General features: G+C 38.0%; 2 protein-coding genes across 2 annotated transcripts; both read left to right on the forward strand.

Moving 5' to 3' along the window:
• Nucleotides 1-2544: 2544 nt before the first annotated feature.
• On the forward strand, nt 2545-5223 carry LOC103998640 (transcription factor MYBS1). Its single transcript, XM_009420164.3, has 2 exons — nt 2545-3190; nt 4460-5223. Exons 1-2 carry the CDS (start codon nt 2688-2690, stop codon nt 4893-4895), a joined length of 939 nt encoding a protein of 312 aa, XP_009418439.1. The 5' UTR covers nt 2545-2687; the 3' UTR covers nt 4896-5223.
• An 8251-nt stretch (nt 5224-13474) lies between these two features.
• On the forward strand, nt 13475-21104 carry LOC103998643 (putative clathrin assembly protein At2g01600). Its single transcript, XM_009420166.3, has 15 exons — nt 13475-13783; nt 13887-13956; nt 14055-14152; nt 14856-14994; nt 15111-15238; nt 15355-15447; nt 15598-15648; nt 16134-16199; nt 16325-16390; nt 16523-16603; nt 16692-16772; nt 18132-18299; nt 18375-18450; nt 18551-18666; nt 20512-21104. The coding sequence occupies exons 1-15, from the start codon at nt 13694-13696 to the stop codon at nt 20869-20871; spliced, it is 1683 nt and encodes a 560-aa protein (XP_009418441.1). The 5' UTR covers nt 13475-13693; the 3' UTR covers nt 20872-21104.
• Nucleotides 21105-21708: the final 604 nt, after the last annotated feature.

The following is a 21708-nucleotide window of genomic DNA, read 5'->3' on the forward strand; positions in this document are numbered from 1 at the left end:
GATGTTTTATTGTCAAACAACGATTCTATAGTCCTAGTGGTGTATTTGGTCCTTAGACTTAAACACCAAGGATGTCCTGTATAAGTACTTCACTCTTTGATACCGAACTTATAGGTCTAGAGATTCCAGATACAGCATAGTTGGTCATCGGGAGTGGTAGCCAACCTTACGAGGACTATTAAGTGTCGATAAAGGATCATCCACTCTTAGTGTTATGAGAAGAATTTTTCATGTATTCTTGCTCAGACAAATCCCTAGCTAGGGTTATTCGGATTAAGAGAGAAATAGTTATCTAAGAGAATCTGATTAGAGTAAGACTTGAGTAGAAACTATATGGGTCTGACAATACCATACCTGATATATGATCTTTGGGATATTAGATAAATGAATGACTATAGATATACGGTAATTGAGGATAGACAGATCCAATGAATTAGATTCCCCTATATATTTTGGGGACTACGACGTAGTGGGTATTGAGATTACCATCTCGTAAAACTCCTAAGGTGCATAGGTCAGTCAAAACCTACTTAACCTCCTTAGAGAACCCAAGGTACACAGGTCTATTAAGCTCGACCCGACCTCCTAAGAGAGCTTGAGGTGAGCCCGATGTGTATAAGTTGGCCAAGCTTGACCTGACCTCCTCAGCGAGCACCCAAGGTGCCTACCTCAACATATGCCTTAGGTAACCTCCTCGATCATTCCCCAAGGCAACCACCTTAGCTAAGTACTCGAGACTTAACCAAATCAAATGATACCTTAGGTGAGCAAGTCGGCAAATACCTTGAGTGTTGAAATACCTACTCTTAATCTATATCTTCATGTAGATCATTGTCAAACCACATAAACGCATCCACATCAACTTTCACAATACCTCTAGAATCACTTCAATGATACCTCAGTGCACATCTAGTTGAATCATATTGGATCGACTAGAATATGAATGATATTTTTTCTAATAGATTTATTTGATTTCAGATATAGATTATAATATATATATATATATATATATATATATATATATATGTTTTACTATTTAGATTTGAAGCATACATACAGACTAATGCTCACGATTATATAAGTATCCAATTAGTTTAAATTTACTTAGTTTTTAATTAGGATAATGAATAAGATGACCTTCTAGAAGAGGTTCATGTTTCTTTTGTTGTGGTAAGAGTAAATTATTTAACTCATAATTTCATATTTTTAGTACCTATAAATATATTTGTCCAATTGACACATCTTAACAAATCAATATTTAACTTATTAAATTCTTAATCATGGTCAATGGCCCACTAGAGACATCGAGTCTTTCAACGTATCAAATAGATTATATATATATATATATATAAGATTAAAATGATGAGTTAGGTTGGATTAGCTTTTCATATAAATTTGAGAATCAATTTTAATACTAATACATCCACTTGGCCTTCAAACACGAGTGTGGATTGAAAGAAATGGAAGAAGTTTTATGGGGTGTCTAACTTTCCACCGGAAACCAATCAAACATTTAGTTGCCGTCACAAAAGCCCCCCACACGAAAAGGTAGATCGCCTCAATGCCACAAGTTTCACAAGTATCAAGCGATCAAGCTTTCATCTGTCAATTCGAGACAGACGGTGACAAAATATGGACGAAGACATTTCAACCAATGGGAGGATGAGTTCATGGATTATGTTTCCATCCTCCCATGATGAGAAATGGAGAATCGACCACGTCTTCCCCCTCTATCACATCTCCTTATCAGTGGCCCGATTCATCTCTTCCATCTCCATTATTGTTTCTGACCTTTTACCACTTTGGCCTTCCATGACTCCAAAACCTTTAATGACTTGAAGTCGAATTTTGCATAAACATCATCGAAAGTTTTATATTTCAACATATAAACTCTTACGGAGAAAATACATATCCAACGTAATAGTATGAGTATGATAAGATTGAATATGTAGACTTACGTTGAATTGTTTTTTTTAATAGATCCAATATGATTTTATTCTCTTGGAATGAATAGTCTCAAAAAAATATCTTTGATGATACTAGTGATTTGTGGCTTAGTATTTGGCTTATTTATTCCTCAATTAATATGAGATCATTTTTAATTAATATTAAATTTTATTTATATTTTTTGAATAATATGTATACATGATATATCTTAATTCTGAATCATATTATTATATGATCAGATTCAAATGAAATACTCTGATGGTGTTCATTATAAAATATGATTCAAGTGTTTATTACTATCTATTATAATAATTAATTTTAATTAAAATATAATTTAATTATAAAAATGATGAATTTGATGGTGATAGTACATAAGAAAATAATAAATATATTTAAGAATTATAATTCCGGAGAAATCATTGAACAAAAATTGGAAGCAATAAACTAATAACCTTTAAAGTTAGGGGTTATATGCAAAAAAGAATGGATTTCTAGAATGTTTGAGGGTGGATTCGTAATTTCGCATCACTAACCGTCGTTTTAATGGATGCGAGCGGTTCGTTGACGGTCACCGGTGGTGAACGGAACAGCGGTCCGGTCACCGCAACAGCAGGCTTTGATCTCCTCTTTCCTCGCGCTCCAAATTAATACTCGCCACACGAAAATATCGCCTCGGCACAGCGACCGCCTCGTCCTCCCGTCGGTGGCGGTGATACCCAGCGCACCACCACCACCACCTAATGGCCGGAGCGGCGTTGGCGGCGTCGTCGGCGGAGGAGGGCCGAGGAGGATGGAGCAGGGAGGACGACAAGGCCTTCGAGAACGCCCTGGCGACGATAGCCCCGCCGCCGAAGGAGGAGGAGGAGGAGGAGGGGGGCTCGGAGGGTGGCGAAAGCGGTGGCGGTGACTGGTGGGAGTTGATCGCGGCTAGAGTCCCGGGAAAGACGGCGGCGGAGGTGAGGCGGCACTACGAGGCGCTGGTGGAGGACGTGAATGCGATCGAGGCCGGACGGGTCCCCGTCCCCCGCTACGTCGGGGAGGAGGCGCCCTCGGGTTCGACTCCTACAGCAGTCACGCATTCATCCAAGGAGAAGCAGCCACAGCATCACCAAGATCATAACAGCCACCACGGATCGGCCGATAGGAAGAGAGGAGGGTTTGAGATTGGGGGGCAGGGCAAGAGCTGTTCCAAGGCGGAGCAAGAGCGACGCAAAGGAATCCCTTGGACTGAAGAAGAGCACAGGTTCTGTCGGTTACTTGTCAGCTTTCTTTTGTTTTTCTTCTTCTTTTCTTTAAGCTCATAGCCTTTTAGTCCAACAGTCTATAAATCTGTTCAAGAAAAAAGTTGCCTTTGTTATGGCGCATCTATTATGCTAAAACAAGGAACTTTTTCTAATTGGAATCATCCAAAAATCTAGGAAATTTCTTTGAAATGTGTGGAATTTTCCTCCTGTGCTGATAGAAAGATGATGAACACATATAGGAGATGGATGATGATGATAATAGGTGGCTGATAAATTAATGAAGATAGATGATCAAAGCATACTATTGGCGAATTTCACAGTGTGGGCAATGACCTCTGTGGACCTAAAGCTTTGAAATTTAGATAACTCTGCCAATTATTATGTAGCAACAGAACATTCCTGTCAAACTTACACATAAATTAAGATAAACTGTGTAGGCCTGTAGGACAAGGGTTTCCAAGGTGTTAAGTTGTGCTGTTGATCTCCCCTTCCTACTTTGATGATTGCAGTTAGAGATTTGTGGAATGAGACTTTGCTGATATAATATCTTGCTATGTCTAATGACACCCATCCAGAGCTCATCTCTATGTGCAAAATAAAAGCTAAATAAGGACCATTTAAGCATGTCCATGGTTCGTATGTGCTTTTGTTCGTGTCCTAGGGTTAGGTAAATATCCACTTGTTGTGAAGCCGGTTTAATTTGGGATTGATAGGAAGAATTGGTCTTGAATCAACCTCTTCCTGTAGGCATGAACAAACTTCTTGTGCATATATTTTTCAGTCAACTCTGTAATGGACATCTGTGGCAAATTGAGCTTTAAATGCTTGTTGTCTTTGGCCTAAAGACCAGTCCTGCTTTATTCTTGACAGTGGTTGAAAATGCATTAGTAAGATTTACAACCACCAAATAAATGACATAGAACTTCAGCACCTGGTATGACGTTGAAAATGAGTATGTGCTGAAATATTAACTTGCAAATCTGGTGCTGCTCTTTGAATCTAGGCATTTGTCCTTCTTACTTCAGTTGTGGACATATATACTATACTTAATTTTCTTAGATTCTTCTCAATGATCTTTTCCCGTTTGGATGGAATCTCTAGAAATGAAATATCGTAGAGACGTAGAAATGATTTTTCTTTCTTTGGCTTGATTACATATTTGAAAACTATATTAGGATGAGAATTTATGGAGTTCTGGGTCTATTTTATGCAAATATGAAAATCCGGCAGTTATCTTTGAAGTCTCTCATTTCTTGCTAATCTTCTAGGCTTTTCCTTCTTGGCCTTGACAAGTTTGGAAAGGGTGACTGGAGGAGCATATCGAGGAATTTTGTCATCTCAAGGACTCCTACCCAAGTTGCAAGCCATGCTCAAAAATACTTCATTCGCCTAAATTCTATGAACAGAGATCGCCGGAGATCAAGTATCCATGACATCACAAGCGTGAATGGTGTTGATGTGTCCTCTCCACAGGGGCCTATAACTGGTCAGGCCAATTCAAATCCCGTGGCTGTTGGATCAACTATGAAACATCCTTCACAGGCAAATGTGCCAGGGGTAGCCATGTATGGGCCACCCGTCGGTCACCCTGTTACCGGCCATGTGGTTTCAGCAGTTGGTACTCCGGTTATGCTTCCTCATGGTCATGCTCCTTATGTCATGCCAGTTGCATATCCTGTGCCTCCGCCTTCGATGCATCCGTAGCCCTTTAACTCCTATTGAAGTTTAGCTTCTGACTAGGTTCTAAATGTCGATTGAGTTTAAGAAATAAGTGCCAAAAAATATATGGGAGGTTCTGGGTTTTTCTGGTGCAGTGGGTACCCAGCAATTGTTCACTTGTGAAGATGCTTGCATGATCAAAGCCCTTTTCACTTGCGCTCTGGGAGATAACGATCCTTATCTATATGTATTTGTATATTTGTCAGATGGATGTCTGCCAACTCTACTTTGATGTAGTGCTGTCTACAGCCAAGACATGTTATTGGGACTACTACTTACATTGACCTTTTGGATACTATGCCTTTTAGTTGCACATATTTGTAAAGCTGTGAAAGTAAGCCTCATATGCGGATCTTTCTTCTTTCAGCTATAATGTGATCTTTCCTTTGTAGTTCTACATAAATAATGTTGCTTTGACCATTCTCTGTAGACAGTAATGGTATTTATTTTTAGCATGAAGGCATCTAGCGTCTTTTTTCCAGGCTTGGATTCTTGGAGACAACATGTCAGGCAGAAAATTGATATATATAAAGTACCATCACTAATGATCTTCTTTCCTTCAATTTGTAGGTACAAATATTGGATTGGTATTTGATGAGCAACTTAAATCAGATAGTAATATCTTCAATTTGAAGGTGTCTCTTGTTGAAGTATTTCTATTGACAAGTTATTGGTTACAGTTAAGATATGTTCAAATGTTTCAGGAGACTTTGTTACTTCTCCAATGTGATTGGTTTCGCACAATTGCCTGTTTTGCGGTAGAGCAATTCTTACCATACACTTATTCAAGTTATTATGGAAACAATTGCTGATTAGATGCTGATACACATCAAAGTACACTTATACATCAATTAATATACATCCTGTTGTTTTCTTTCTGCATCATATTACTTGGAGTTGCATGTTAGCTGTAGCTTATATATGAGTGATGTGTAGTCTTTATGGCAAGAAAGACTTTAAACCCTTCAATATGATTTGCATAATGCCATACAAGTTGTGTAAGAACTGAAAAGAGAGGTGATCCAGTTCAAGCTGTTCCTCATTGGGATTGAAGTGTTGCATTCTTGAGTGTCTGATCCACAGATGACATCCTTCACAGGCATTAAGCATCAAATAATCAACACCTATTTCTATAATGAAGTTTCTGAGATCCTGCCCCAACGAGAAACAAAGCTTACTTTTGCTACAATCACATGCACAACAACAGAGTCTCATCCTAATCCAGTTTCATTCTTTATGATACTTGTTAGGCTTCTTATAATCTAACATTACTTCTTGCTAGCCCCTACAGTGCAGTGCAGGGACAAACATGCCTCAACCAGTTAGACCAAAGAAGCTTTGAGATTTGATCACCCCACACCAAGTCCAGGATTAACCCATCCTTAGTCCAAGGAGGCAGTGCCAGTTTTGTAACAGTGGATGCAGAAATCAAAACAAGTTTATATTTGTAAGAAGCATCACAAAGAAGTGTGGATTCAGCGAAATATGCAAGATGGAAGAAGTCATTGTCCGTACTTGTTTGGGGAGGATCTCGAGGAGACAAGTTGTCATTTAGTAATATTGAACATTTGATTAGGAGCTAAGTATTCTCCAGCTGATGGTGCTGCGAAATGTGAGCTTTCTTTTCCTTGGAGTTGCTGAACCAGAGCTTGCTTGCTGCTGATGGAATCTAAATGGCTGTATTCTGAACAGTGATCATGAAACCTGGAGCTTACTTGCCGCAAATGGCAGGTAGTAAGTCTGGATAACCATTAGCACATCCATGGCTGTGTTTGGATCTTGATACATGATGCTGTGTAGTCCAAGCTTCCATGGTGTAAATTAGCTGTTGATGAAGGTTGAAGGTTCAACATATAGGTGCCTCTTCTTCTTCCATGAAATGCTGCAGATTGGCACTATTAAGCAACCAGGACTTCGAAGATGGAAAGATCAAAAGCAGCAGCAGCATTTCTGTTCTTTGTTCTAACAGTGGCAAATGAAACCACTCAATATGGTCAAAGTGGTGAGAGAGAGATGGATTAATATACAGATGAGTTGCAGACTTGGAATGGGTTTTGTCCCCCTCAACACTCATCAGGCTGCGTGCAAGTTCGGGAATGGCGCACATGCGGGTGGGCGGGGCTTCCTCTCTCTCTCTCTCTCTCAAAGTGAACGCGGTACGGCCGCGAGGGAGCGCGGACGCGGGCCAAAGAACGAGCAGCAGCGCACGCTCCTGCCATCCAAGCTTCGGGTGTCGCGCCACCACCTGCTTCTCCTCCCCCATAAAAGGCCCTGAAGCTCCTCCAAGGAAACTCGCCAAACTGCAACCACATCCTCCGGAAGAGCTGAAGGGAGAGGAAGCGTTGGCCGGCATGAAGATGATGAGGAGCCACGGGAAGGCGCCGCAGAGGGGCGGGCTCAGCAGGGCGCTGCGGGAGCAGAAGGCGAGGCTTTACATCATCCGCCGCTGCGTCGTCATGCTCCTCTGCTGGCATGATTAGCCGTCGAGCGTTCGACCTTTTGTCTCCCCTTTTCCTCCCTGCCAAAGTCATGATGGGACTTCAGCTCGGCTACTCCTTTTTGACATGTACATAGATCTACAGACCATGAGAGATCCTTTTTCCCTTCCACTGGAAGGCAAGAGTCAAATATATGAACATTTTGGGAGTTCAAATTCCATCTCACATTGTCAAAAAGTCATCTTCATCTTCTTGCTTAGGTGTTTTCATCCATGGAAGTTGTTTGATCTTGCATGCCATTTGAGACCACACATCAATGGAACAATTTCTATCTGAGTTTGCAATGAATTCTCCAATACAAACCTTTGAGTTAAATAGTGCAAGAAGACTGCCTTGGGATGCAGACTACAATACAAATATTTATCTGCACTGGCTCATGGGAATCTTGCGCTGCAGGGAACCTGAAACTTTTCCTGTAACTTTGGGCACCATTCCTAAGGTTCTATTTCTCTACATTCTTCACATGTTCAAACTTAAACTTTTCTAACAAGTCTTGAGGAACACCTTTGTAGGAGACTGCAAAGATCTTCTTGAACTATGAGAACAGCAGGGAGTTCAGGAACCAGTTTTTCCTAGCTTTGTTCTTCTTGAAGGACTTAAGGTGTGTCATGTATTTGGCTTCCATAGAGAGACCATTTTGTAGCTCATGCACACACCTCTTGTATGTTCCACTGGCAATTTCTGAGGTTAGATTCATGGTTGCTCAAACAAATGCATCAATAATATGGCATATTATGTGCAACTAATCATATGCTTGCAGAAGATGCCTTTAGTTTTAGTAACAGTTCATTGAGAAAAAACTTGAACTCTCTTGATAGACATTTTGATAGCAGTAGAGGTACATTTTCTGATATCATGGTAGTATTACCTGAACCATAGAGGTAAAATTAATTGAAGCTTCTCTCTGTTCCTTTTGTACCAAAGAAAGAAAAGTCAACTGTAGCTTCAACTGAAAATTTTCCTTAAAAAAAAAAGAAAAAGAAAGAAACTACAAAAGCTGATTTTTTCATGGTAAGTGCAGAAGTACTGAGAAGTGTTCTTTTGCTGATCAATAGTATAAAAACATCTGAAAGATCCTAATGATAGAGTATGATGTCTAGTTAGGAATGTGTGCTGGTCAATAAGATAAAATCATCTAAAAGATCCTAATGATAGAGTATGATGTCCAGTGAGGATGATGTCTCAATCACAAGGAAATCTATTGTTCTTGATCCTAATTCACCATCAAGTTAAAAGATTCCATGAAACAGATGTAATTTCAATTACAAAAACCATTTTCTAATTCTTTTATCTTTGCTTATTGTTGGAAGTTGAAATTTTGGGAAATAAGATCTGCTTCCATCCTTTTATTTACTCTGATGGCCTGCAAGGCCTAAAGGCATAGATAGTCCACCCACCATAAGAAAGCTTGAGCTGACTGCTGCAGCCTTTTCTGCCTGTATTATAGCTGAAAAATTCAACTACTTATCTAAAAGACACAAAGCTTGATCTTGATAATTGCATTAAATTGGTGTTATTGTCATTATAAGATCTTAAATGCCTTTTGATTAACATTAGCACTGGTGAACTGTTTGCTCCTCAAGTTAGAAGGTCAAGCATCCATTTCCTTTCATTCAACTTATATTCTCACCAATCAATCACTAATTGGGTCCAGTAATGACCAAAAGGACCTTCCAGAGGTAGCAAGTCAGGAAACAATGTGGTCAATAAACTCTCTCTAGGTTGCAACATGCAATTTCCTGTCCATTATTATGATCTTTGATGTGTTGCTTTTAGTAGAATCTATGTGATATATTAGCACATCAGTATTTGAGACCCATCTCAGTGATCACAGACCATTGCATAAAGGTAAAATGACTTGATTGCAATCCATTCAGTACTTGTCAGCAATATAACAGAGAAGAACAGGATCATTAGATGGAAATCTCTATATAAGATATTGTTTTGCTTACCATGTTCATCTCAATTCTCTAACTAATGAATTTTCTGACAGATTCACATAGACAGTGTGGTTATTACATTTATTGAAAAGTGTGAAGTGATATGAGGCATCAAGTGACTTTTTTTTTTTTGGATTCAACTTGAAATTTTTTCCAGCTAGCTTGATTTTTTTGTGTTCAGCTTTTTGTAATACTTCTCTCTTTTATTTTTTTTTCATCTAACACTCTTTTTCCTCTGGAAAAATCTCTTTCTTATTTTTATCTAATCATGACTCTGGATTTGTTGAAACGAGATGATAGAATTGGCACTTCCTTTGCAAAAATCAAAATTTTTGAGAGAGAAAGAGACTGCTTGGTACTTGAAACAAACCATTTATGTAGGACTTGGGAGTCATGGATGCTCCATCATAAGCCTGCAGAGAAAGATCACACTTGATTCATGGAAGTGCATGGATGAGCTGCACAGGAAAAGTTCATGGAGGAGTCATTGGATTCCTGAGGACAAGAGAGAAGCATACACAGTAATGTCAAGAGAATATTGAGAAACAGCATCATTGTCCCATTTTGACAGAAGCATCAGTGCTCATTATTTCCTTGGAATCAATCCACTCTAACAGAAAGTGGCAAAGAAATATTCTCTCTCTAATTTTGAGGTAAGACAAAGGAACATAATTGATGACCTTCAATCATGTCAACTGTACTTTATTATTTGTTCTTCCCATATAGCAAATCTTTTTCTTCTTATATCTGTGAACTGTAACAGCAGCTTAAATCATCAATTATGTTCAGTATAAATTAGGGATAATTATTTAAGCATAGTTATGATTAGGGATAATTTTCAGTATAAATTAAAATCTAAAAACCTATCAGTATTGTCCGATAAGTTCTATCACTATGCCCGTAATCGCAAGATACCCGTAATCCAATAGTTGGATTTGTCTTTTCTAAATTTACGATGGATATTATCCGATAAGATCCATTACTATCTTAATTATAAGTAATTGTATTATCAAATAAGATTCATCATTAATCTTTTTGAAGGAAGGTGCTGTTTGTACAATTTTATCTCTTGTTCTCCGATTAGATTTTAATAAGGTATATTTTGGGTTCAAGCCACGTCACGATCAATGTCACGCCACTCTATAGCAAAGTCAACAAGAGGAGCACCCCCACACGTTGAGCCAGAATCCGTACCAAGGCGTTGCTCGGTACATCCCGTCTGGAAAAGCTCGGGACAATATCACATGGCGTCATTTTGTACATCCCGGGACGGGTGGCCACACAAAGGTACCATCTCACCCCTCGAGGATTGATCGTTATACTAAACTCTCATACGACCGACTCTCGTACAGTAGTATAAAAGTCCCTGGTCGGCATCCGACCTAAGAGAAGGCAAAAAACAAATCAACCCACCATTAACGTGCTCGTCGAAGGAGTCAAAGTCAGCAATCACTCGACGAAGGCCATCCTTATAAAAAAGCGGCCACCCTCGAGCCACTAGCATTCTACCTTAGAGTCATTAACCGGCATCCCAATGACGAGCCTCCAACCGGCGTCCAGATCGAAAGACGCCAATCAACATTCCGACACTATCACCTTATTTCGAGGGCTTGATCAACCTTAGCAACCAACTCAGTTGATGGAAGACTTCCGATATCGACCCGTGAACTAGGCCGTGTTGAGTTATCAGCCACTAGGCATCGGTTCATCAACAGTTCTAACTTCTAATTCAAGAACAAGAACATTTGTGCATTGGTAAATTTCCATCTTTAATAATTCCATGTTGCAGCACATGACATGTTTCTTATCTCCCTTACATGGAAGGAAACGTGATAAAAGTTAAAAGAAGAAGTAGAAGAAGAGAACAAAAAGAAAGAGAAGAAGAGACATGACATGCAGGAAATGGAATTCAAAGCTAGAAATGATTGATGGGTGTCATACAAACGTTAAGTACACTCCATCACTGACGTTGTTGCTCTTTAAAATGATGAATCAAATCATGAATCAACTTTGTTCATCTGTCCATTTGTAGGTACTTAAAAGAAGAAGACACATAACACTCCTAACAAGCGAATGATTAATCATTCGAATTTAAATATCCTTCAAAATTTTGGGTTCAAACAATTGATAAAAAGAATAAGATAATTTTTTGATACTTCAAATCTTAATAATTTAGATCGACTTTCAACGCTCGCAATTAGGCTCGGTTCCACTTTCAAGATTCCATTTTTAGGGTCAGAATTAGATTGAGTTATCTTCGCAATTCAAATCGATAATTGATTTTTGGACTAATATCTTTTTTCCTTTGAAAGCAAAAAAAAATGAAGATATGATCATATATATAATCTATAGTTAATGATTAATCATGTGAATTTAAAGAAACTTATAAATATGTCAATTGATCATTAATCAAAACTTAATTGGATATCCTTCAAATTTTTGAAAAACATGAGGGTTCAAATAATTGATAAAAATAATAAGATACATTTTTAGATACTTAAAATATTAATGATTTAGATGAACAATAATCCATGATTGGTGGGTAGTTGATTGTATTTTATTGGGGGTAGAAAAATAAAGTACATAATATTATAATTAGAGAGAAAAATAAAAAAAGATATTTTTTCAAAACGAAAGTCCCTCAATTTTATTTTTTTTCAAATAGTGTCATTTTTCATTTATTTTTTAGAGCTCTCCTTATTTTCTAAAAGATGAAATTACTTTTAACATCTGCCTTGTCACCCTCGCTTATCCTCCTCTCCCTCTGCCTTCACCTCCTCTCTTCTCTTCCTTCGTCATCTTTGCCTATTGTTGTCTAGTCTTACTCGCACACCCTCATTATTATTCTTCCCGGTATATCTTTATCATCACATTCGTTCGTGCATTCTCACCTTTGTAATTTACACATCCGAGATGAGAGACAGATAACTTTTGACTTTTGATGAGAAAAAAAGATTGATGCATGCATAGCAATGAATAATAGAGATAATAGTAAGGGTGTATAAGTTGAGGATGATGACAGTAACAAAGGTATGTGAGTGAGATTAGGGCAAAGACAATCATAATATTCGACGACAACGAATAGTGAAAGTGATCATGACAAAAATGGAGGTCAAAAAGATAATTTTATTCCTAAATAAGAGGTGTTTTATGAGAATAAATAAAAAATATTAAACAAAAAAAATAAAAATAAAGAAATTTTTTTAAAGGAATGTACCAAATAAAAATGAGCGTTCGTTAATGAAAAGGTAAAACCACTTTCTTTTGTTGGAAAAAAAAATGTTGTGTGCTGAGTCAGCCAACATTACGCAATTGTATACCGTTCATGAATCAAATAATTAAGTAGCTTGTCGAGGTAAATCTAAAATAAGATCCTTTTAATTAATTACACCCTCTGTTCCATCACGTTTCATTATTCTACTGGCGACCAATTTGACAAGTATTACGTCCCCCTAATAAATATACGACGGCTAATAATTGAGAAAAGTCTCCAACCTTAGAACGAATCCACCAATAAAGTACCCATCCTACCTACTCTGTGATTGGATGCAGCAACGGGTCCCACGGTGGCTAAGACCCGACATTTAGGATTTCTTTCCTTGGTATGTACGTATACCAATTTATACGTATAAGGAAGTATGAAAAGGAAGAACAATATCGTCATCGTCACGCACGATCCAATAATCTTTACCTACTCTGTGATTGCGTGCAGTAACAAGGCCCACTGTGGGACCCGTCACATCACCAATCACAGGACAGAAAGCCGAGACGGGTATAAAAGGAAGTATTTAAAATGGTAAGTTCGAGAAGAAAAAGAAAAGTTAGTCTTTCATGCTCTACCGAGATCGTTCCTACCTACTTTGTTATTGGACGAAGCAATGAGGACCGCGGCGGGACCCAGGACGTGTCCAATCAGAAGACAGCAAGCCGAGACTGGTATATTTCGAGAAGGCCCAACATTTATGATTTTTCATCGGTATGGATTACGCCCGGTGGCTATTGGAATACCTATGCGTATAGGTTATACGTACATCGTATAAGGAAGTATTTAGAGCCGTAAGTTCGAGAATGGGAAAAGGAGGATGGAACGAAAGAATAATAATTGACCGTCATCGTCATCATCGTCGAGACGGCCCACAAGCAGAGAGGAAAACGGGAAGGGAAAGACGGAGAGACACGCGGTGACACCCACACGAATAAAGGGCTGTGACTGATACGCGTCCAGAGAACAAAGGGCATCTGCATCACCAAAGCCGTCGGAAGGAGGGAGAGAGAGAGAGAGAGAGGAACGAGGAGGAGAGAGAGCGCGTGGTAATAGGAGGGGAAGTCGCGGAGGAGAGGGCACATGGCGACGCTGCAGAGTTGGCGGAAGGCCGTGGGCGCGCTCAAAGACACCACCACCGTCGGCCTCGCCAACATCAACAGCGATTTCAAGGTACACGGAAGATAAAAATCCCTCTTTTTTACCATCCCCCCCCCCCCCTCCCCCCCTTTTTCTCGTGGATTGATCTCTGATCATCTCTTTGATCTGATCGGAGGATTTGGATGTGGCGATCGTGAAGGCCACCAATCACGTCGAGCACCCGCCCAAAGAGCGACATCTTAGGAGTCAGTTCGCCTTCCCCCTTTGCCTTTCGCTTGCCCTATCTTTGATTGATGAAACGTGTAACTCTTGATTTGGGGACTGGCGATGGTGGGTTTTGCAGAGATCTTGGCAGCCACTTCGATCACCCGCCCTCGTGCAGATGTAGCCTACTGCATCCACGCCCTTGCTAGGCGCCTCGCCAAGACTCGCAATTGGACGGTAATCCTCTCGCCCCTCTTCTGTTCCCCTTTGTAGGGTACGAGTACTTTTTCCATCGCCCTCTCGCTCGGGGTCTGTAGTTTCTACTTAAGTGGATAGTTTGGGCAGTGTTGGATCTCCTGGAGATCAAACACTTGGTGTCATCTTTGATTTAGTCTGCTTTCTACAGTCTTGAAGTGCTGAAGGAAAAAGATTAGGATTTATCATATGCAAGTTTCACTGTTTGTGCAACGAGAGGAGGCTGTTGGGCGCTGATGGAAGTGTTTATCTTTAGGGATACACTTTTTTAGATGTAATATAAATTGGTTAGACTAATAAATCCATGCTGAGAGAATTATGGCTATTTGATAGTTAATTTTTTATTTTATTTTGGTGTACTGCGGATATCTGAATCAACATTGATTAGAAATATACTTTGGTGAGGAATGAGGAGTACATGATAAACTAATGGTGGAAGTCATTGAAGTCAATCCCATCCGGTATGTACTTCGATGTCTGCAACTGATGGTGTTCATGCAATACTGGTCAGTCAGTTTGGCGAAATGTATTTGTGAAAGACAGACTGTCCTATCTGTTACTCAATTCTTGAACCAAAGACTGCCCTATCTGTTTTGTGGTGTTCATCTTTTTCCATGTCAAGGTCTGTATCTCCAATGTTTCCCTGATTATTATCTGTCACTGTTTTTCTTATGATCCCATACAGGTGGCATTGAAGACACTGATAGTAATTCATAGGACTCTTAGGGAGGGTGATCCTACATTCCGTGAAGAGCTTCTTAACTTCTCACAAAGAGCACGAATTCTTCAACTATCAAACTTCAAGGATGATTCAAGCCCTATTGGTATTCATCTCTGCCTTTATACATCATGATGTAGAAAACAACTTTGTTTTGGTGTTGCAAGCTGCATCCCCTATCTTGTCAAAGATATTCATAATTTAATGGATACCATGCTGCAGCTTGGGACTGCTCTGCATGGGTGCGTACTTATGCTTTGTTTTTGGAGGAAAGACTTGAATGTTTCAGGATTCTGAAGTATGATGTTGAAGCGGAGCGTTTGGTTAGAGCTGCTCAGGGTCCTGAGAAGGTCTGGGCAATCATGACCCTTTAGAGTTGCAAACAAGAGAACTTTTGATTATTATAGAAAACTCTTAAGTTGAAGTTTACACATTTTTACCAACCTAAGGCGTCTTTTTCTCACAGGGGCACAGTAAAACGAGAGAACTGGATAGTGAAGATCTGTTGGAGCAGTTGCCTGCATTGCAGCAGTTATTATATCGGCTTATTGGATGCCGTGTAATTATCACTGGAACTTGTAGAGAAGCATAATTTTATATTGAGTTGGGAGAGCATTATTTCTATGAGATTCTGATAGTTTTATTTTTTTTCTTTATTCATAATTTTTGGTTAATGAGTATTGACAGTTTTTTCTGTTGGATTATGCAGCCAGAAGGAGCTGCTGTTAGCAATTATGTTGTTCAGTATGCCCTAGCTTTGGTAAGCCCAATTTCTTCTATGAAACATTGAAGTTTCTTTTTTAATCATACGAGTATGCTTCATTATTTTCAAACCCTTTTTTCCAACACTTATTTAAAAGGCTGCATATTAATCTAGCCACCTATCTATTTTTCTTGAGGTTACCTATTTAAGTAATTTTTTTTGCTTTTATCTAGATCCATATCATACCCAAACTTGGCTTCTTACTGGTAGTTGTTATGTTGAAACTTTTTTTAGCATGAAAAAGATAGCAGTTGGAATCTATTTATTGGACTCTTAATGTTTAGTTCTATTTGAATCTGCCAAGGACAAGCAATCCTTTTATTGTGTTACTGTATCATTGTATATGTACTATGTGTCGCTGCTGTATTTTCTCTATAATTACCTTTCCATTTTTTCTTTAATGTATACTTTGTGTTTCTGTGTAAATCTTGGAGATGTCTTTTGTTATATCTTATCCAACTTTTTTTTGTCTTACTTGACAGGTACTGAAAGAGAGCTTCAAAATTTATTGTGCTATTAATGATGGTATCATTAATCTTGTCGATAAGGTATATCTTATTTATTTGTTCTAATCTTCACTCCTTGTTGAAGGAAAAGTTTGCTTTGAAAAAACGCATTAACATGCATGTAGTTTGACTTTTCTCATAGATTCCTAGTTTTCTCTGTATTTCAGTTCTTCGATATGCCAAGGCATGAAGCGATTAAGGCCCTAGAAATCTACAGAAGAGCTGGCCAACAGGTATCTGCTCTCATATTTTAAATAATCTGATTTTTGCTTGTAATTGCATATTTTTATTTGGTTGTTTCTTGGTGGTCATGCTCAAGAAAGTATTTGTTAATTGGATTTTCAAGTAAAAGCCTTTTCTTTCAGGCAACAAGTCTTTCTGAATTTTATGAAGTTTGCCGTGGATTGGAACTTGCTAGAAATTTCCAGTTTCCAAACTTGAGAGAGGTAGCAAAAGCACTTGATTGTTCTAGATGTGTATAACTTTCTTAAATTGATAATGTGGGTAACTTGAAACTTCTTTTTTTGTCTCTAGCCTCCACAATCTTTTCTCGCCACTATGGAAGAATATATCAGAGAGGCTCCACGAGTGGTTTCTGTCTCCAGAGAGCCATTGGTAATAATTGACAAAATATAATTGTTTATTTCAATCTCAACCTTATTTGTTGATTTACAGATTGGTGTTATTTATTTTATTAACGTTGAATTTCTTGATTCTTCCACATTTTGATTTTTTGTGAATGCTGCACACACCATGTCACATATATTTTGGTTTTTTGTACTTTTTTGGAAAGTGTGAATTTATTATTCCTTGTATGTTGCGGTTACTGTAATGTGTAAATTGCAAGCTTTACTGGATTTTCCTATCCAATGAAATGTCCATGTTTCCAGGTGCAAGTTGTGTAGGATATACAGGATTGGGTAGGGAAAACTGGGATTAACCTAATTGGATTGATGGGAATTGAGATTTCCGTAGAAGGCAATTCAGAAATACAAATTGTAAAACTCAAAAAACTAAAATGGGAAAAAGGAAAAAGAAAAAGTAGTTATATATGCTTAGAAATGATCTTTGTCTTGATATTTTATATTTAACTTTAAATAAAAGACAATAATAAAAAAATAATGGCAGTAGGCCAGCACTTGGCATGCCATGGCAAGTAAAATCAGGAACTCGGCATCATAATGATAATTCTATTGACTAGTTAGTCATATGTTATTAACGAAAGATGGTCACTAATCAGATATAAGATTCAGTGCATTTAAGTACTTAATTTCGGTGTTTTCTATTTCAATTTAGAATATTAAGATGATTCTACCATTAGTTTGGTTACTTTTGAATGAATTCCATCTTCTTTTCTACTTATAGAAGATTTGAATTATGTGATGTTTTGGAAGTTGCCATAATATCTTTGACTCTTTGTCAATGCCAGGCTGTGTATTGCTTGTTTATGAGCAGAAGTGTTAGTAGGAAAATTAAAACCTTTGCTAGAGCCTCAGAATGATGACCTTAACAAAGATGATGGAATGGTTCTTTTAATATTTGTTTTCATTGTTGCTGAAAAGGAAGGAAAGGGAAACTTTATTTGAGGCTTTACACTCACAAGAATTGAAAATATATGTTGTTTAAAAAAATCATTTAGAATGCAGAATTAAGAAGGGAAAACTGGTGGGCTTACAAAACAACAGTTCTTGTTGGTAGTTCAATTTTAGTGATTCCATTTTTTATTCAGGCTAACTTCTGACTTTTATGTAAGTTCTTGTTGGTCCTTCAGGTTCTGCTAAAATAACATGTGAATCTATAACTGTTCAGACTTCAGTCTTTTGACTAATATTGTCTTGATTCCTGTTAATTAATGAACTTTGGCAAGTACATTTTAGTTTCATTTTGTATATCTGTTATGCACCAGTAATGTGGTGTGTTATTTTTGGTGTGTCCACTTATAGAAGTAATTGCTGACTCTTAATCTTGGATCAGGAATTCCCAGAAAGACTCCTTCTGACATACAAAGTAGAGGCAGTCCCTACTACTGTTGAGGAAGAAAAACCACCCATTGATGAACCAAAGCCAGTACCATCCACCACTGAAGTTGTATCTTCTCCTCCAACTCTTAAGGCAGATAGTTCAGACACTGGGGATCTTCTTGTAAGTATTTTATGAGAATATTTATTTGGCTTTACTTGTTCCCACTTCATGTATTAATCTCTTCTTGGTGTACAGGGACTTAATGAAACAAATTCAAATGTAGCAGCAATAGAAGAAACTAATGCAATGGCACTAGCCATTGTTCCAGCTAGTATGTTCAGCGATCTACCTTAAAAACTTATTTTATATAGATTTTTTCATGTTAGTGTTTGTATTGAGATTAACGGTGAACAAACTGTTACTACCTGCAGGTTTTGCTACAGATTCCAGTACCGTTCAAGATAAAGAATTCGATCCAACTGGGTGGGAACTTGCCCTGGTGACTACTCCAAGCAGCAACAATGCAACCGTTGTTGAAAGCAAATTGGTTAGTTTTTCCCCTTTACTTTGAATTGTTTGGTGTGAATAGTATAGTCCCGAACTTATATGTCAAGATTGCAGATATTGTGGTTAAATTTAACATGTTTCGCATGATTTATTAAGATAACGATAGAATATATGACAACAAATAAACAGATGTAATAAATGGGAAAATAATCTTAAAATTTTCTCTACCAAACCATAATGAATTTAGATTGAGCTTAAATCTCAAAGCTGTGATAGTTAACAGCTCTGCCAGATGTTGTTGACCGCCTAGTGATTGTAACTGAATCTTCTACTGCCTTGTATTACATAAGAGCACATTTAGATTTCTTGTTTGTAGACATTCATATGGCATGGGTCTGCAAGGCATGACATTTGACGGGTATAGTGATAACATATGAATAAATGTGACTCAAATACTCAACTTGTATGATGTTCACCAGCTATTTCTTTTAACGTTTGTTTATGTGCTAGCCTAAGGTTACGAACTAGCCTTTCTTCATCCGGTGTATCTGAGATTTTATTTTAGATCCATCTGTTGCATATTAGCCCAGATCATTTATCATATTGAGCTGATATCCATCCAAGTCAATTATACTATAATAAACTCAGTATGTGTCTAGTTCCCTTCTATCTTTCCATTTCTGCACATCAATCACTAAATCCCATTATAAGGTTTCAGTCTTAATGTACATAACTATACTAGGATGAGCGTAGTCGGTTTAGGCAGAGGGTTATGTTATTGCATTACTAATTATCATCTTGGATTTATTTTCTCCATGTGTCACCATCTACATCCCTCATCTCTTCTACAAAGCTTTGGGAGTCCAGTCATAACATTTTGAATGTCTTTACCGATTAGTCACATCCTTCTGAACCATCAGATCATGTCTTAATTCTCAAAAGTCCTATTAATTTAAGATATATCAAAGTCTTTGGAGATTAATTGATGTGGATGCATCAAGGTGTATTGGAATTAGATGGAATGGACCTTAGGGATCATAAGATTATTCTAATGCAACTTGACACTGGACCACCCTGGATTATGCTTAATCTTCTGCATTCAAACGCAGACTTAAATAGGCTGTTGCTTGCAAAGCCCTGTGCAATGCTCTCACCACGGGCCAGCACAAAGATTGAAAGGCTATGAGCTTAAAGAAAAGATGAAGAAAAAGGAATATATATCCATAGATCTGTGTGCACAAAGATTGAAATTTCAAAGTAAGAGTTTCATGTTTGAGCTACTTTTGCCCTGTTTAATCAAAGGAATGAATTGAATTCAGGCTATTGTTGAAACTCCAGGAAACTAGCTTTTGATCAGATCCCTAGCTAGTTGGATAAATACAGATGGAATTGGCTCACACCTTGACTGCCAAAATCAAGTCAGCTAGCAAATGCCATTGTTCTTGTTTGTTGTTGGCTCAACTCAAACAGGCAAATCTGGTTTGTGGACTGCATGCAAATTAGATTCTAATAATAACTATGGTAATAGGTTAATAATGTGCTTTGTTACGATGATGATAATGTTGAAATCAGATGATAGTGTTGAAATATCTGATTTCTCACTGTTTGTTATGATGTATAAATCATATATCCATGCAATAGTTGTGGTGTTGTGCAATTGGACACATCTTGATTGTGCAAAAACTCATCCTTGGAATTATGATGTATGTAATTGTGCATACTACCTAGATATTTGTGATATCAAATTTTAAATGGTTAATGTTCACACATAACCGAACAACACTAGCACCAGAGACTATATATATATATATATATATATATATATATATATATATATATATATATATATATCTACACATGACAATTCATTTATTATTGGTTCCAGGCTGGTGGGTTTGACAAGCTCACTTTGGATAGCCTATACGATGAAGCAGCATACAGACAACAGCAACAGCAGCAGCAGTATTATGGAGCACCTCCTCCAAATCCATTCATGGCAGCTGATCCCTTCACTGTGTCAAACCAAGTTGCTGCTCCGCCAGCTGTTCAAATGGCAGCCATGGCTCAGCAGCAGCAACAGATGTCCATGTTCATGCAATCCAACCCATTTGCTCAGCCTGTCTATCAGCAGCATGTCACCATGGGGGCTGCATCGAATCCCTTTGGCGGCAATGGGTTTGGAGCCTTCCCAGCAAGCGATCCTCACCAACAGAACAATCCTTTTGGGAATCAGCATCTGATCTAGCTCAAGAAATGATGTCCGTATATTCCTACTTTCTCATGCTTCTTTTTATTTTTTGATTAAGCATGTTGCTTGTTTTCTGTGTTTTTTACCGAGGAGAATTGCCTGGATGGTAGGAGAAATCAAATTAGTAATAATTAGGTTCCATGAAATGTGTGTGATATATATAGCTTGCATGGAATTGAAGTTTTTGTTCCTGTCCAATTTGCCAATTGAGATGCTTTGTTGTTGACTAAGAGGTGCTTTGCAGATGATATTATGCCCAACCCTATCAGCAAGTTGAGTCTAGTCTCTAGTCAGTAGTGATGCTTGCATGATTCGTTGTCCATTTTGTATATTGTCTATTTACTTACAAACTAGATCACAGAGAAGGATGTGAAAGTTCTCTTTTCTTCTCCACTAACTGTATACATGAGAGACATCCAAATAGATGCGCTTACAATTTGCTTCTTGTAGCAGTAAGTTCTGCTTGTGACTATCATGATTTGTTTATATTTTCAAGACTAAAAGTATGTGAATTCAACATATTATTGTGTTAAGGACACCAAATTTCCACTCTGCCTTCTCCTGCAATGAGTCTTGGCTTTAGTTTTAGCCATTATTATTGTGTCATCATCATGTATAAAGATAAGAACAACATTTGAACTTACTTTTTACCAGTAAAATCTCATCCCTTGCCTTCTTTGCTGTTAGCATTCAGATGCTGCCAATAGAACACCATGCAGCAATGCATTAAATGAAGGATAGCAACGTATGCTCGACGTAAACTCATATTATTAGTTCTCGTGTTGTGGGCCAATTGATTTGAGATGCCGTTAATATTGTGGTCATCTCCTGTCC

The sequence above is a fragment of the Musa acuminata genome, chromosome BXJ2-9 (genome assembly GCF_036884655.1).
Source record: "Musa acuminata AAA Group cultivar baxijiao chromosome BXJ2-9, Cavendish_Baxijiao_AAA, whole genome shotgun sequence".
Taxonomy (NCBI): domain Eukaryota; kingdom Viridiplantae; phylum Streptophyta; class Magnoliopsida; order Zingiberales; family Musaceae; genus Musa; species Musa acuminata.